Source organism: Streptopelia decaocto, assembly GCF_964273445.1.
Source record: "Streptopelia decaocto genome assembly, chromosome: 4".
NCBI classification, from domain to species: domain Eukaryota; kingdom Metazoa; phylum Chordata; class Aves; order Columbiformes; family Columbidae; genus Streptopelia; species Streptopelia decaocto.
The window spans coordinates 71,933,702-71,950,653 of NC_138658.1; the positions used below are offsets into that span (position 1 = coordinate 71,933,702).

General features: G+C 41.1%; 1 protein-coding gene across 1 annotated transcript in view; it reads right to left on the bottom strand.

Annotated features, from left to right (window-relative positions):
- The window catches only part of POLR1A (RNA polymerase I subunit A), a 38,438-nt gene that overhangs the window by 3,245 nt on the left and 18,241 nt on the right, over nt 1-16,952 (bottom strand). The window contains exons 19-33 of the mRNA XM_082051058.1: nt 16,750-16,848; nt 14,340-14,492; nt 14,067-14,149; nt 13,162-13,327; nt 12,382-12,603; nt 10,272-10,486; nt 9,463-9,630; nt 8,467-8,602; nt 7,315-7,472; nt 6,281-6,395; nt 4,708-4,824; nt 3,626-3,901; nt 2,747-2,947; nt 1,850-1,967; nt 124-288 (exon numbers count right to left, since the gene is read on the bottom strand). Of these exons, the coding sequence (XP_081907184.1) occupies nt 124-288; nt 1,850-1,967; nt 2,747-2,947; nt 3,626-3,901; nt 4,708-4,824; nt 6,281-6,395; nt 7,315-7,472; nt 8,467-8,602; nt 9,463-9,630; nt 10,272-10,486; nt 12,382-12,603; nt 13,162-13,327; nt 14,067-14,149; nt 14,340-14,492; nt 16,750-16,848 (2,392 nt within the window). The remainder of the gene's footprint in view (nt 1-123; nt 289-1,849; nt 1,968-2,746; nt 2,948-3,625; nt 3,902-4,707; nt 4,825-6,280; nt 6,396-7,314; nt 7,473-8,466; nt 8,603-9,462; nt 9,631-10,271; nt 10,487-12,381; nt 12,604-13,161; nt 13,328-14,066; nt 14,150-14,339; nt 14,493-16,749; nt 16,849-16,952) is intronic.

Here is a 16,952-nt window from a genome sequence, read left to right on the forward strand (position 1 = left end):
AATTTTAGCCTCTGGCATTTTTTTCTAATACAATTATGCGTTACTCAATATAGCAGAAAGTTACAATGAAAACAAAGCACACGCAAAATGCTGCAGTAATTTAGTGCAAACTAAACCATTTACCCATCATTGTTGCTTCCTTCAAGAATTTGTAGCTCGTTTCAAACGTCATCTGTTGCAGGGGGGAGGAATTGGACTGAATTCCAAAACGATTCAGTGGTTTATAAAATCCTTCGAAACACATGTAATCCGCCACCAGTGAAAGGTGCCGAGGGTCCACCTCAATGCCTAAGAACGTAAGAAAGAGCAGTCAAAGCATTCAAAGGCTAAGGTATTTTTTTAAGTAAGTGCCACCTAAGTTAAACCCCCTGAGTCAAATAAACATGGGGAACATCTCTATTAACATTCTCCTGGCAGTTGCAGCTCTTGGTGTGTAGCTGGCTTAACTGCTCCCCTCAAACATTGAGGAGAGGAAGACCTCACTATAATATAAACTAATATCTCTCCAACGAAACTAAAATGTCAAGAATCCTGTAAGGCGGCAGTTGTTCTACATAAAATCAGGAAGGTCTGCATCATCTTTGTTTCTGCAGAAATGGATCACACATCTGAGAAGACCTTATTGCAGCCTTTCAGTACCTACAAGGGGCCGATAAGAAAGATGGGGACAGACTTTTTAGCAGGGCCTGTTGTGATGGGACAAGGGGTGATGGTTTTAAACTAAAGGAGGGGAGATTCAGGCTGGACATGAGGAAGAAATGTTTTACAGTGAGGGTGGTGAGAGCCTGGCCCAGGTTGCCCAGAGAGGTGGTGGATGAACCATCCCTGGAGACATCCCAGGCCAGGCTGGACGGGGCTCTGAGCAACCTGAGCTGGTGAAGATGTCCCTGCTCATGGCAGGGGTGGCACTGGATGAGCTTTGAAGGTCCATTCCAACCCAAACCATTCTATGATTCGATGATACGTCTGTGACAGGACGGAGCTCTGACCCCTCACCGGGTTGCCCACATTAGTTAGACACAGGAGTCAGAAAGTTCTGCTGTTTTCTATGAATTTAGGCATCCACACAAAACCCCATTTAATCTGAAGAGGAATGGCACTTACTTCTAAATAATACTTGGAGTTAGTGTAACGGGGGATCATTAACAGCTCTGTCAACATTTACCTAGTGGTTCTTGAACTTGAAGGTCAGACCACACTGGGCTGCCAGCCAGCAAACCTGTGATATAACTTGTTGCTAAAATTCCCACTGTATTAATCTTCCCTCTTTTCAATAGTTTAATTCATAGGAGGATTTAGCTTAGTTAAGGCAGATTCAACATGCCTGACTTTAGCAGCCTGTGAAGTCAGGCATCTTCCTTAATCTCTCTGACAAATCTGTGCAGAGGGCAGAACATCCAGGCAATGCAGCACAGCTATTTTAGGAAAGACATGAACTCAACTACAAAGGGACTCCCATCACTAAAAAGCCAGAGCGAGGCAAGATTAATCCTGTTCTCAGGGCCACCATGCAAGTCTAACATAGTTAGGATCCTCAGCTAATAATAGTTAACTTGTCTGGACCTTCCAGCTTGCAAAATATAAATATACCAGAATAGGAAAGCTCTGTGAAGGGAAGATAAATTCAACCTTGTCCAACGGATTTTCTACTGATTAAATGAAACCTCATCATTAACTAATGAAGTCTTCACAGAAAGCACTATAATGATTGAGATGATGAATAAGTGCAACTAAAAAATACATATAAATGTAAAGATGATGCAAAGACATAACTTTTTAAGCACTCTGGCTGGGTTTTCCCACCTTAATGATAATAAAAACTATATTTTAAAATACAAAGAAATCTTACCATATACAGCAAATACATCTTTTATTTCCTTTATAATCACCCTCAGGGCAGACTCAATACCATAATTCTTAGCCATGGCATGAATATCATTGGAATAAAGCCTGTTCAGGTCCAGAATCTGAACGTAAAAAAAAATTATCAGAGACACAAGTCAGGACAGAAGTTACTTTGTATTTCCAAATAACTTAAGCTAAGCTAAAGTTATTTTTTCTCCATTTTTCATCAGCATAAGCAGCACCAACAGCTGCAGAACAACTAGGCAGCAGCTCAGAGTTAAACACAGACAAAAATGACTCTGGGGATTTACGTTTAAGCTACTGATCACAGCCTTTTATACATGAATGAGAATATTGGAATCAAAACTCACCACAGGGGAAAATGATCTGAAATTAGAAAAAGCAAACAAACCAACCCCAAGCAGCAAGGGAACATGTTAAACTCTTGCAAGCAACTTAATGTAATGCCCAGTCTGTCTCAGCCAGCCAGAACTTGTAGCAAGAGCAGTAAAGAAGATGTAGCATAAAACAATCCTGTATTTCTACAGTTATGGGCTAGATGGCACAACCGAACTATTCATCTCCACGTCCTGCAATTCATTTAGATAGAACAACTCCCTCAAGTAACATTTAGAGAGACAGTTGCAAACACGGTGTGGAATTATCTGTCATTAGACACTGGGCTGCTGCACAAAAACTCATTTACAGGCTGCCCTGGAGAAAAAGGCTCTGCTGAGCTCTCAACACCTCTGGGGGGAAAAAGGAGGAGGAAGAGAGTTTAAGAGTTAAAAAGGCCACATATCACCCCTGAGAAATGTAAATGGCACCCAGAATCCATCACCTCTCCTTAGAATACAAAGAAAAGATCATTCAAGTGCAGGATTATAAATAGGTTACATACATCAGAGTATCTGAACAGCTCTGCAAGGTTTATCCCTTCAGTATGCAGAACAAGTTCCTTTTCTCCGTGCTTGTCGGTACTTTCGTTCAACAAGCACCGTGTGATTCCCTTCACTTCATGGATGACGGTGCTTCGTGCGACAGAGACGAGCAAGGAGGAGATGTCGAAATACACCTTCATTAGTGGAAGTGTCAGTGAAACCTAAGAGGAAAAAACAAACCAACAACGTAGTGTTGTTCTGTAAAAAAAGCTTTAACGTTGGGCCCCATAACCAGGTCACTGCTTTTTAGGCAAGAAGTAAACAACCTGAATTACCCAAGTTGTGTCTTTAGGAACATAAACACCTGATGAGAATTAGAGCAGAACAATGCTAGTAAGAACATCACATCGCATCCCAGGACCGTTCATCCACATTGCTTTCAAGATCTCTGAACTTACAATGACTGTTGTTTTTTGAGTGGCTTTCTTTGGGGAGTGGGGTATGTGTGTGTTGGGTTTTTTGGCTGGTTGGTTGTTTAAGATCACAGAATCACAGAATGTTAGGGATTGGAAGGGACCTCGAAGGATGTTTAGACTTTTTCAACAGTCAAGTCATTGCTTTTATTCATCAAGAGCTACCCAGTGGTGGACCAAATATTTAAAGATTAAACCCCAATAAACCTCTCAAGACCCTGTTTTTTAAAACAACATTTCAGGCATTGTGAAAGTTAGAGGTCACTAAAATTTACGTCAAAAAGTACATTTGTACTGTCGCTTTTTTTGTATTAATATAGCAGTGCTGAGACAAAATAGCAGCACTGAAAAGATCCGTTTGTTATGGGAGTTACATGCAACCATTGCACAACCGCACACCGATGTTTCCATGCACCACCATCTTACCTCACACCAAAGCTCATTTTCGGTGTCAAACAGGTAATCCTGTATCGATGGGTGGCTGTCCAGAACGGCATTTATTCGCACGTCTGCTGACTGAAGTAATCGATCTTTTTTAGTTTGAGACACAAAGGAAAGATTTTGAGAACCATCACCATCTGCTTCTTTCTTATCTCCTTCAGCACTGGGAGTCCCTTCTTCCTTTTCCGAGTCGGCCTCTTCATCTTCTACATTCTCACCAATGTCTTCTTCCCCGTTTTCTTCTTCACTCTCATAATCAACCTACAAAGAAATTACATTGACCTTATCTGAGCCAGAACATGTAGAGAAACAAAGTGCACCATGAAACAGTGCATCATGACAGCTGAGTTGTAACTATCTTGCCTGTGACACAAGGAAAATGCAACTCTGTTATAAAGAAAATAATACAACAGATTCAATTCAGTCTCTGTTTCTTTATAATCTTGCCATTATTCCTCAGTATAGTCAGGGACGCTACAAGGTTTTTGTGACTGTAGCAGAGTTCAGTCTTTCCCCCAGAAAAAACTCTTCCCATAGTCCAACTCTGATGCAGGGATTCCCTCAGGATTTTACATTACTCTGTCCTCTTGCTGAAACTACAGAAACCCACCTTTTAAGCAGTAATTTTGAAGTAATGAGCATGGAAATAGATGCAGAGCCAGGGAGACTATTGATTAAGAACCACAGTAGAGTTTTAAAAACATGAACTACAGCGCAGACAACCTGACTGCCAAACACATCTACCCAATGGCTGAAGAACAAGCCTTCAAACAAACCCCAGATCTCTTCCATCTCTAACTTCCATGGTTCTGTATTACTCTTAAAGGCCAGCAGTGATGAGGCTCAGTGATGATGACCATGGTCATCTGAAGTCCCATCCCGCATTGCTGGAGATTTCCTGCCCATCCACATCAAAACCCACCAGCACAAACAGACCTTTCTATTCCCATCCAACTCTTTTTTTTAAGCCATTTGTTTCAGTGGCAGTTTTCCTTCCCAACTCAAACCGAAGCACAGGAAATTGGGAATTAAAGCGCAGTGCCGAGCACCCACAATAAAACCATTACCTCTTCTTCCTGGTTCTTCCTCCGTTTTGCTTCTGTGGCATCCCCATCCCCTTCATCAGCTTCTGCATCAACAATGACCTCTTCTTCCTCTGCTGGAGCTTCTTGACTGTCCTGTGTCTGGAAAGCCAGGACAGACCAGATCATCAGGCTGACTGCCAGGAAGCACCAACTGCACCAAAAGGCTTTAGCCCAACATTTGGAATTAACAATCCCTTGTTCAGTGTTGTGCTTTCAAGGACAAAGTAATTTCTGTAAGCCCGCTACTATAAAGAGATAATGAACTTACACTCATGATAACTTTAACATTAAACAAGATGAGTATCTACAAGATAGATAAGCTATCTGCCTGCTTATGTGACAGTCTTTGATGGGACAGGAGTGGCAGAAGGAACATGAGAAAGCCTTTCAATGAGAAAAGGATCTTCCCCAAAGTTTTGACAAGCACTGCTACTACAGTGCTACTACAGGACATTGATCTGGGAGCAAACGGAGAGTAATATGCTTTTGTCTCACTGAAGCTAAAATGAACAGGCATTATCAGAGTACAGTCTGAAGTAAACTCAGATTTAACACACAATAACTATGACTGCCAATTCCACTACAAATGGGATCTCTAGGAAGTAGAAATATTTAAGAAATGCTATTTTGGAGTGAATATAGTAATTAACATGTATTACTACCGATGTTATCATGGTTATAAATTATCTAGCTTAGTACTAAATGATATAAATTTTATTGATATTTTAAATTTTAACAGCGAGAAAAAATACTAATGCAATTGTATAAGAGGTGAAGTAAACAGGGAGGAAAAAAATACAGTTCTATATAAATTTTGTTTGAAAGAGCAAGCATTTAAAGAAATGATATTTAAAGAATTTAAATTTAAAAAAATTAAATTTAAACCATTTTCTGGAAGGAAACAGAAAAGATAGACAAGGTAATGCAGTGGCAGTGTTCCAAGCCATGTTACTAAAATTTAGGAAAAAAAAAATTACTCAAGTGGAGGTACTTGTGAAACGCTAAATTAATGTAAAAATAGAATATATGAGCTCCAGGAGAGGCTACATGAGTATAGACAAATAGCAGAAGGATACATCAATGAGGTGACAGAGACAGGAAAGATACAGGACTTTTATAAACTGATATTCATTTTTTTATTTGCAAAATTTCACAGAACCCTCCACTCCTTTTGTTCTTTAAAAATATTTGTCACTTGTAAGAACTACCATGCAGGAATATGGCCACATTTTTACACAGTGGCAGCTGTGTAAAACACATTTTTACTGAGGATGGCAGCTCTACAGAGGTTTCCTCAGAGGACTGTCTCACTGAAGCTAAAATGAACAGGCATTATCAGAGTACGGTCTTAAGTAAACTCAGATTTAATACACAATAACTTTAATTTCCTTGTCAATTTTATGAGACTGCAAAGACAGTTTATGTATCAAGAAAATATTTAAGAAATAATTTAGTATTTTGTGTTCACATCGAAACACGCTACGCTTTTCCAAATTCTGGTTCTTAAAAGCAAGTAAAACAAGTGAGGCATTTTTCAGGAAATGTTTTTCTGTACCTTGTCTTGGTCACCATCTAAATCTTTCCGAGTGGCTTTCCGGGTGCTGACTTCAGTAAAAGATGCCATCTTTGCACTCTTCCTTTTAATTGCTTCCAGAAAAATCTTAAAGAACCTGAAAGAAGCAGCAACCCAGAACATCAAAGCTCAGCAGCACTGCACTCGATCTCAAGTTGTCAGAGAATTCATTTATTTCTTTTAATAAATTGCTTCATGACAGGACACATTCACTGGTGGATACAAAGGTACTTCTAGGATAAGGCAAATAAATTTTCTTCTCGTCCCTTTCCCATTCCTTTAGGAATCAAAAGGTTAGTATCATCTCTCTTACAAACAGATGCAGCCATGCATCCAAAACTTAAAATTATAAGCTTATCTGGACATAAAATCTGCACATAAATTGAGCTTCAGAAGAGCTGGCTTAGTATTGGGCTTTCCTTTTTAAAATCAACAAGCACCTGCAAAATTGTTAAATAAAGGAACCCAGCATGAACTCATGTGGCCTGAAGAAATCAATGAAGTCTTTTTGCAAAACAAAAATAGCTTTCAATAGACCCTTATCATTAAATGTTCTACTTTTAACTACACCAATTTGGCCAGACATGAGGAAGGAAGCAGGGGAAAAAAGGGGAAAAAAAAAAAAAGCACCTTCTCTGATTGATTTTCTAAATAATAATTTAGGTAAAAGAGGTTTAGTTCTGTTCAAGGAGAGCACCAAGAGATACCTGAAGCATTCAAACATTTTTGAGGCTAATAAATACTTAAGCATCCAAAGATGAGGAATGAGATGCTGCTTATATGGCTCTTCACTGGAGACGTGAAAGATCTGCCTTTGATACAATTCTGCACTGTCAAAATGACACAGATTTAACAGTCTTATTCAAGATGTAAAAAGCAACTGCGCAGATGCTTCTGCAAGCACCTCTGCAGGAGCTGTTGCTCTGAAAGCTGCAGTAATAAACATGCAGTGCCCCTTAAAGCACGTGGAAAGGCAACAGAGGAGCAAATATTAACGTGTTTGAAAGGAAACTCACCTTGTTTCCATGAAGTGCAAGATGTCCCTGGGCTTCACACACTTCTCCTCTTGGTAATATTCACGGGGCAAGAAATGGAATCTGATTTTGTAGAGGCGATGTTTGTTCTGCTTGCACTTCACACGCAGGGATTCCTCAATATCAACTTTCTGCAACACCTACAAAAGCCCCAAGCAGGAACGTTACTCCTTTGGTGAAGACACTTCATTTACTTCCTGCAACTCTAAAGCTTTCCATACCAGACCAGAATTACACAAGACTAACTGGCAGACTTTGTGGCAGCTCCTGGTCAAAAGAACTCAACCCTATTGCACTCTTTGTGGCTTAAACTCCTCCTAACAATTAACTTGAACAATACCGGGAGAGGCCTCGCCCCCCAACCCACTCCTACACAAAAGGCAACACTTCTTGGTGGGCCAACAGCTTCATTTTACTGACCCATGCTCATCCAGCATGACAGTATATAAGGGCAGAGCTGAGTCTTAACTCTATCCTAGCTGCTTTCAACTTGACAGAGTAAGACAGGAGAGAGTAGGGTGTGCAGGAGAGCACAGGAAAGACTGAGCTCCTAGGAAGAGAGGGAGCACAGAATACATCAGACTCATTCTGAATCAGATTTTGATATATTCACTCTCCAAGGAGCCACAGGTTTTGCTTGTATTGAGCACAGCAACTTGCATGAGGTTAGAAAGGGGTGGAGGACAAACAAAAACATCCTCTATGATAGTCACAGCCAGATTAGCTTGTCTCTTAAAGATAAAACTCCTCCAACTCTAGAGACTGGCAAAAATGAGCTTAAAAAAAAGGCTATGGCAGTAAACATAAATCCTTGCCATTATGCTACTGTTATGTATGAACTATTACCTTCCCCCTTTACATTTTATAGAGTTTGTAGCCTGTGACAACACTCTACAAGTTAAACTGAACTCAAGTCTCAGCCAGCCACAGTAACTGCAATTATTTTAAACTCTCCTCTTCCAAGCAGATATTACAGGTTCAATATGCAAGAGGTGAAAAGAAAGGACCCTCTCACCTTGCGCCCACAGATAAGCCTTTAAAAACAGAAACTGCTACAAGGCCAGACTAAGCAATGAGCTCAAAGAGGAAATTGTTTTGCAGGCTCTCAAAGGATACACTGAACAGGAGGCTCACCTCAGCTAAGCACACTCTTGTGAGCTGCTTCTTAAGCTGTTTCACCTTCTTGAGAGCTTTCTTGGTATTGAACACAGGAACACTCATTGTTGGCGTTTTAATATTTGCACTGGCCACCATCAGTATTTCCCGCAACCTTTAAATAAAGAATTAATCTTTTTAATTAAGCGATAAAAGCACTATATAATCAAATAAATATCCAGTTCATTCTATTAGGCAGCATGCAGCAACTGCCAGTTCTACCAAAGCCATACGCATGACGAGCTGTGGTTACCACTGCTCTGCTCCTTCTCCCTTTTCTCCTTCCTCACCAGGCACAGCACAGCAGCATCTCTACTGCCTCAATTAGATTATCGTCCCAATTACGGGAAGAGACAAGAGATGATATTAAGTTTTTCCAAGAGCAGAGGAACTAATGAAGCCTGTTCCCTACAGATGCACAATGTACTCTCCTCATACTTTCTTCCCCTCCTCTGCTTCTCTGAAGTAACAAAACCACCTCCCACCCAAGGCATCAGCACCCACATTCTTCGCAACAGGCTGATGATGTTGTAAACACGTGTGTGCTGATTAAAGTCACTGTCACCATGCAGCAGAGTCAGAGGAAACTTGGCTGCTATGAAATAGATCTCTAATAATACTAAACACGCCAGATTTCATAGTTGTAGTGAGATTTTGTGTGTGAAAGAAACAGGTTTAAAAGTTAGTAGGAGGATGAAGGGGGCAAACTCACAGAGCACCACTTCTTTAGGCTGTACCAAATAAAATACATAAACACACAAGCCATTTGCTATACATCAGACAAGAGTAAGGGGCCTCCATAGATATTTTGTATCTGGAAAATTAATCAAAACAACCATAAAAATGGAAAGCGCTGAAATAGTTCTGAACAGGCACAATTTATAATTAAACTGAAGGATTATTTGCTCTTAAGATTACACATATACCTAAACACCAAAAATGGCAAAGGACCCATTGAGAACACAGTTTTCTCACCTCGGAATACCCAACGTGACATTCATTTCACCTCTGCCAGCAAAGTGGAAGGTGTTCAGAGTCATCTGTGTGGAAGGTTCCCCAATACTCTGAGCTGCAAGAAGACCCACAGCTTCTCCTGGGTCACAAAGAGATCGCTGCCACTTCAGGTACAACAGATCCTTTAATCTGTCAGGAAATAAGAGGTTTAGCTCAATGCAGTACAAAATAAAGAACTTGGGAGACACTGCAACACTGCTCAGTTCAGTCAAGTTACTTCTTTCAGCCAATTTCTCCTGGTAGTTTATGGATAAATACACTCCAGACACTGTAAAACTGTCTATCCCAATGTGATTTGACAATCATGGCCCATTAACACAGAACTGGGGCCTGGGCCAAACTGTATTTCAGTTCAGCTGCTAATTCCCAGAATGTCAGAAGAGAGTACATTTACTCCTACTTGTTCATCTTATCCGCCTCACTAACTCCAAGGTGTGGCAAGAGCGTATTTTGTTTTTAACTGTTACTGTAAAATATTATTTTATATATAGTGGAACAGCAATACACTGCTGTTATTCCATAAAACCTTTGCCAAAGCCTTTGGCAGCATGGAAAATTCATGTTGGGAAGAAACAGATCACCAGGGCCTCTCCACTGCACATTAAATACACAGTTTCCAGGAATCTTTCTGAAACCCACTTTGTTGTTTCACAAAGGTCACAACGAAAACCAAGTGTTGATACACACTTTTCATCTTTAGCAATCTCAGTCCAAAAACAGATATATTTTTTCGGTTCAGTGCAAAGAAATAAAGACAGAGAAGTTACTACCTATCAGAAGAAAGTGTTGGACGCGTGTAACCTTGTCTGTTCTCAGATTCCCATCTGTTGATATAAGCTTCAACTCCATTTTCAAATGTTTCTGAAACAGACGCAAAATAAGTATCTGGACGCCAAACACCAAGGCTTGGGTCGGGACACTTATTTGCCTTCTTCAGATACTTTCTTCGCTTCTTCTCGTCTAGTTCATACCACATCTTCAGCAACTGAAAATAAGAGGGGATTTTTAAGCAGGCTGGTTTATCTGCAGTAAAACCAAAACTAAATAACACAGCAATCAAGCAAAGGAGGAGGGAAAGATTACCTGCGTAAAACTTAAGGGTGTATGTAACACACAGCAAACAACTCAGCTACAAATATGATATTCTCCATTTTCTGATGCTTAAACTTCTGATCCCCAATGATTTCAAGGCTCTTAACATGCTTGAAATAGTCGGTTATCTCTCCATAGTAACTAATCCAGATACCAGTGAAATACAGCCATATAAGAATGATTTTACTTAAGGAGTGAACCCCCTAAGCAGTCTTAAATCTTTCCTTCTAGCTGCCTATCACCTTGCCTGTCTAACGTTGGCACAACAAAGGAGCTTCTCTGACTGTGAGCTGTTGACACTGAAGTCAAATAGTCCAGAGACCATAAACATAGCTTGCATCCTATACGTGCTAATCCATTTTTCTTCCTCAGTGTGCATTCAAGTAACATTTCAAATGTTGCATTTAATAAAGGAAAAAGTTATTACCTAGTTAAAAAACCAGAAATGAGCTACATCTATCTTTTACATGCTTTGTTGTTTGATGAAGGAGGAATTGGCTTGTGACATGAAGTCTGTCCACTGAGCTTTTGTCCTGGTTTTGTTAAAAAACAAGTTTCTCTTTTAGTGAATTTGCCTGTCAGCTAAAGCTTCATATTAGCTGCATTTTCCTGGAGAACCTAATATATGTTTGGTAAACACAGCAATGGAATGCAAAGTTACTGATAAGCATGGATGGACATCTCATGAGAGGGAAAACGAGAAACAGGTGACCAAGAAACTGACCAACTGTGTATAACATCCCATTCACATGAATACTTCATATAAAAGTGGGAGACCGCGAGGATCTTGTCCCTTCCCTTTTCCTTTGTCCCTTTTGCTTATGGCCGACATTAGGAAAGGACCTTGTGAGTTGTCCCTGCGAACTGAGGCCTAGTGACAGACTGAATCCAGCTCCGGTTGGCTGCAGAGTCCAGTCCAGGACTTCAGGTGCCGGCTCTGCAGTTGCTGAGACTTCTAAGATTGGTTTTGTATATTTTGTATTATTTTCTCTATTCTTATTAGTAGCATTAGTAAAACATTTTTAGTTTTTCCAACTCTCTTCTCTCTGTCCTTCTTTCCCTCCCGATCGCCTGTCCGCAGTGGGAAGGGGGGAGAGGGAGGGGCAAAAGGGGAAAGTGGGGGAGGAGAGGAGGTTAACAATACATCTGCCACGGTTTTATTGTCACCCCGCAATCAAAACCCTCAACAGCTTTATAATATAGATGATACATGTTTGTCTCAGTATATCTATCTACTGAAAGAAAAAAAAAAACCAACCAACAAATAAACAGTGAACAAATCCACAGGCCAGATTGTTTTGAAGGTTATCAAAAGTGCCCATAGCAACGCAAATTCAGCATAGCTGAACAAAGGACGCAGTGATTAGGCACAACATTAGCAGAGTTATATATCTCAACACCTTCAACATGGAGTTTCACACTAACTGTCCAGGTTCTACCAGGGTAGATTCCTTGTGAAAGCAAGGTTGTGAAGCAGCATCCATTTGCATTTTGTGTCCATACGCGCAACCGTCATAGAAGTCACAACATATAGATTAGTGCCCTGATGTACAAGAAGCTGAAGCAAGAGTACTTTTCTGAAACACTAGAGGCTGGGCTGGCTCGACCCTCTGATCTTCGCATTTAAACAAGTTCTCATCCAGCTAGCAGATACCTGTCCATGCAAGAGAAACCTCTTCTGGGTACATGAAAAAACAAAACAAACAACCCAGCAATAAACAAACAAAAACAATGCCCCAAAATCATCCACAAACGAGCTGTTTTCTAAAACCAGTGCTTCTGTGTTACCTGTAATGTGGCAGGATCTCTTCCATATTTGACTTCTCCTTCTGGAGTCTGTGCTTTAACACTTGCCATTTTCTTTTGGGCAAACAGCAGAAAACCTCCTTCTCTTTGCACAGAGTTTTGGTGCCTGGCTCGCCACTTTTTGATGGCTTTGAACTGCTGGTTGGCTTGGTGAGATTCCATCCTTGTTAAAGCTTCATCCAGATGGTTTGTCTTCTGGATTACCTATTAGAAAGTTACCTGTATGATTATCATTATTCTATGATTTTATGATTCTACGATTATTCTTCTCTCTATGCTCACTGTAGCAGAAAAGGCAAAGCAAACTGAAAAGGTCATCTGCTGCCACTCAAAATGTTCAGCTGCTATAAAACAATTTTCCAAATGGGTTTTCAACCCAGCTGAGATTAAACTCCTTGTATCTTTAAATGACTAGCACCATTCTTTAATAACCAGTGATGATACTGGTAAAAGGAAGTTACTAAACTCAAGAGACTGAACAGTCAAGTCATCTGTGCTGAATCCAACTGCAGAGTTAGAACAGAAGACAAAAAGGAGAGCGCTTGGTGTGCTGTTGAAATTAAGACTGCTTAAATCATGCCACAAACTTAAGATTCATTTCCTTATTTTGAATATAATTGCAAAAAAAAAAGAAAGTAGGTTAGTCTGAGACTGAGAGAAACAATTATGCCACCAGATCCCTATCAGATATGCCAGATGTTAACTGTGCATTTCAGTCTCCCCCTTCACTCCATATAAACACTTACGATTTACGTGTTTTACCTCATAGTTTTCTGCAATGAAAGGAAACTGTTCGGGTTGCAAGAACTGAGTTTTAGGGATATCGAGCCCGTCTTCTCCATACAGAAACTGCACCACGCTGCCATCGCTATCTCGTACAGTCAGGTCGTACTGAACTACCAGTCCTTCCAAGTGTTTTATGACACATCTGATCCAAAGGAAAAAAAAAAGATGCTGTTAACAGCTTACAAAGCAACAAGGATATAACTCTACCATGAAAAATACTGTTTTCATATCTTAAATGCACATAAGGGCTCATCAGGCATTTTGGAAGCCAAAAGTCACATAGACAAGGCACACAAATGAAATGTGCAATGACATTGCAAAGCTTTCTGCATGTTGCCCCTTCAGCTTCCTTGGACCGGAGTGACTTTGAACAAAATAGCAAATCACTCGCTATTTCTGCTGTCAGTCTTCAAACAGTTGTCTCAAAAAAACGGGCGTCCCTCCCTTTAGAACCCCTCACTACCCTCAGAAACAAAAAAGTCCCATCTTCTGTATACTGGAGGTGTTGCTTGAATAAAGACAAGGGCCACATGATGTGGTCAAGAAAAACCAGAGTTGCTTGGAATTTGTACATCTTTACTTGCTGCATGCAAAAAGATTTCTCATTGCTGCTGCTACGTGCTGGAGATAACTTAGATGAAGTTCCATTTGATGTAGTCCTCCAAGAAGCCTTAGAACAAACATTAATTACTCTGACGGTAATCACTTTTCTAAAAAGCAAGTACACTGAAGTTAATCTAAGCAATACAGGTGCTTCTTACAGTACTCTTACAAAAACAAACAAACAAAACCCCAAAACAAGAACAATACCACAAACCAACAAATCCAGCCCCAACCAACAGGACCTTTTAAAGGCTTGGATTCTAGAACAAGCCTCTTACCTTTGTAGGTACCCGGAACGGCTGGTTTTGACAGCTGTATCCACGAGACCTTCCCTGCCAGCCATGCAGTGAAAGAAGAATTCCTGAACACAAGCACAATATCATCAGTGTTCTACTGAGAAGTACACTGAGATCGGCAATTTATGTTCTTTCTCAAAAGCTACATATGAATGTAGAGTGAACAAAGCTGATTTATCTATAATCGCAGACACTGTATTAAAATAGCAAGATTTAAATAAACTTCAGTATAAGCACAAGGAGTATTACACTTACAGAAGGTTTGATCCCAGTGAGAAATCTGCCCGTCACAAATCCTCCTGAGCTAGGGGAAAAATCGTAAGGCTGGAAACATGGCAGCGATTTGCCAGATGCCATCAGTGGGGGCCTTCGACCTTCCAGCTCTATCTGGCCCAGCAAACAAGAAATCTAAATGTAGACGGAAAAAAATGAAACATCAATTTTCCATCCAGCTTTTTCATCACATGAGTTTAACAATTTTTCTTGAAAAACATAGTAAAAAAAGTAAAATATCCACTAAATCCTCTTAGCCAAAGGTCAACATGTTCATGAAATGCTCCTGCTACTGATGGGCAGAAAGGCATACAGATCTCATCTAGGGTTTTTTTTAAGTTATCCCAGCTCCTTGACCCATCCTCAACATAAACATACAGAATGAGAATGGAAATTTTAATGCAGAGAGATGTGAAACTTAAACTATTGTATTTTTAGGTGCCTACATTACCCTCGTCACCTCTCAGCAGTGTACTAAAACCAGAACAACAAAAAAAACCCAAAACAAACTCCCCTCTCTCTTGAGCTTTGGTCATTCTTTTCCACAGACAGATTTTTAGATGGCCTTTAATACAGCACTTGTTGCTTGGTGTCCGTATTGCAAAAGGCAAAATGAAAAAGCTGCTTTGCCATCTCTACCAAAATCAAAGATTTAGGTGCTTCTTATCAGTTGTGGAAGAAGCAAACAGAAGGGTCAATCTCCAACAGAGACCAGGAAACGTTCTCTTTTTCCTGCAGAAGGCTTGAATGACCTGCTGCATTCCTGCTAACAAAGTCTGCTGTTTCTATAAATCCCAATTACTAAGAATTGATGCAAAACAGAAGATTATAATAGCAAGAAGGAGGACCCGGGTAATTATAGACCGGTCAGCCTCACCTCTGTCCCTGGGAAAGTAATGGAACAGCTTGTCCTTGGTGCCATCTCAAGGCATATCAAGGATAAGAGGGTTATTAGGGGCAGTCAGCATGGCTTTACCAAGGGTAGGTCATGCTTGACCAACCTCATAGCCTTTTATGAGAATGTAACAAGGTGGATGGATGATGGCAGAGCGGTGGATGTGGTCTACCTTGACTTCAGTAAAGCCTTTGACACAGTCTCCCACAGCATCCTCACAGCTAAGTTGAGGAGGTGTGGTCTAGACAATAGAGTAGTGAGGTGGGTTGCAAACTGGCTTAGGGAGAGAAGCCAGAGAGTGGTAGTCAATGGTGCGGAGTCCAGTTGGAGGCCAGTATCTAGTGGAGTGCCTCAGGGGTCAGTGCTGGGGCCAATATTATTCAATATATTCATTAACGATTTGGACGAGGGAATTGAGTGTACTATCAGCAAGTTTGCTGATGACACCAAGCTGGGAGGAGTGGCTGACACGCCGGAGGGCTGTGCTGCCATCCAGCGGGACCTGGACAGGCTGGAGAGTTGGGCGGGGAATAATCTAATGAAATTTAACAAGGGCAAGTGTAGAGTCCTGCATCTGGGCAGGAACAACCCCAGGTTCCAGTATAGGTTGGGAGATTACATATTAGAGAGCAGTGTAGGGGAAAGGGACCTGGGGGTCCTGGTGGACAACAGGATGACCATGAGCCAGCACTGTGCCCTTGTGGCCAGGAAGGCCAATGGCATCCTGGGGTGTATTAGAAGGGGGGTGGTTAGTAGATCGAGAGAGGTCCTCCTTCCCCTCTACTCCACCCTGGTGAGACCACACCTGGAATATTGTGTCCAGTTCTGGGCCCCTCAGTTCCAGAAGGACAGGGAACTGCTGGAGAGGGTCCAGCGTAGGGCAACCAAGATGATTAAGGGAGTGGAGCACCTCCCTTATGAAGAAAGGCTGAGGGAGCTGGGTCTCTTTAGTTTGGAGAAGAGGAGACTAAGGGGGGACCTTATTAATGTTTATAAATATATAAAGGGTGAGTGCCATGGGGATGGAGCCAGGCTCTTCTCGGTGGCAAACAATGATAGGACAAGGGGTAATGGGATCAAGCTGGAACACAAGAGGTTCCACTTAAATTTGAGAAGAAACTTCTTCTCAGTGAGGGTGACAGAGCACTGGACCAGGCTGCCCAGGGAAGTGGTGGAGTCTCCTTCTCTGCAGACATTCAAAACCCACCTGGACATGTTCCTGTGCGACCTCACCTAGGTGTTCCTGCTCCAGCAGGGGGATTGGACTAGATGATCTTTTGAGGTCCCTTCCAATCCCAAACATACTGTGATACTGTGATACTGTGATGGACTCTCCCCCATCACCCACTGAGGTCTTCATTACATCCTTCTAAAATTTTTCTACACCAAAAGCCTCCATTCCCAAAGCTCGAATAAAATTCCACACAAGAGCTTCTCATTAGCTTCCATTCTAGGAAAAATCCTACGTGTAGCTGGTAAGTATTCCAGCCGCATTACCTGCATTGTATTTACAGTGGATCCTTTGGCTCCTGACTGTACCATCAACTGCAAATTGTTCTCTGGAAAGCTCCTGTGGAGACCGAGGGGCATACAAACCTAAAGAGATGTGACGGGGCGAAGGGAACAAAACCAAACTATTAGTAAGACAATAAACCAAAGCAACTCCTGTTGAAGGCTTTAAAAAAGCCAAAGCGTGAGTA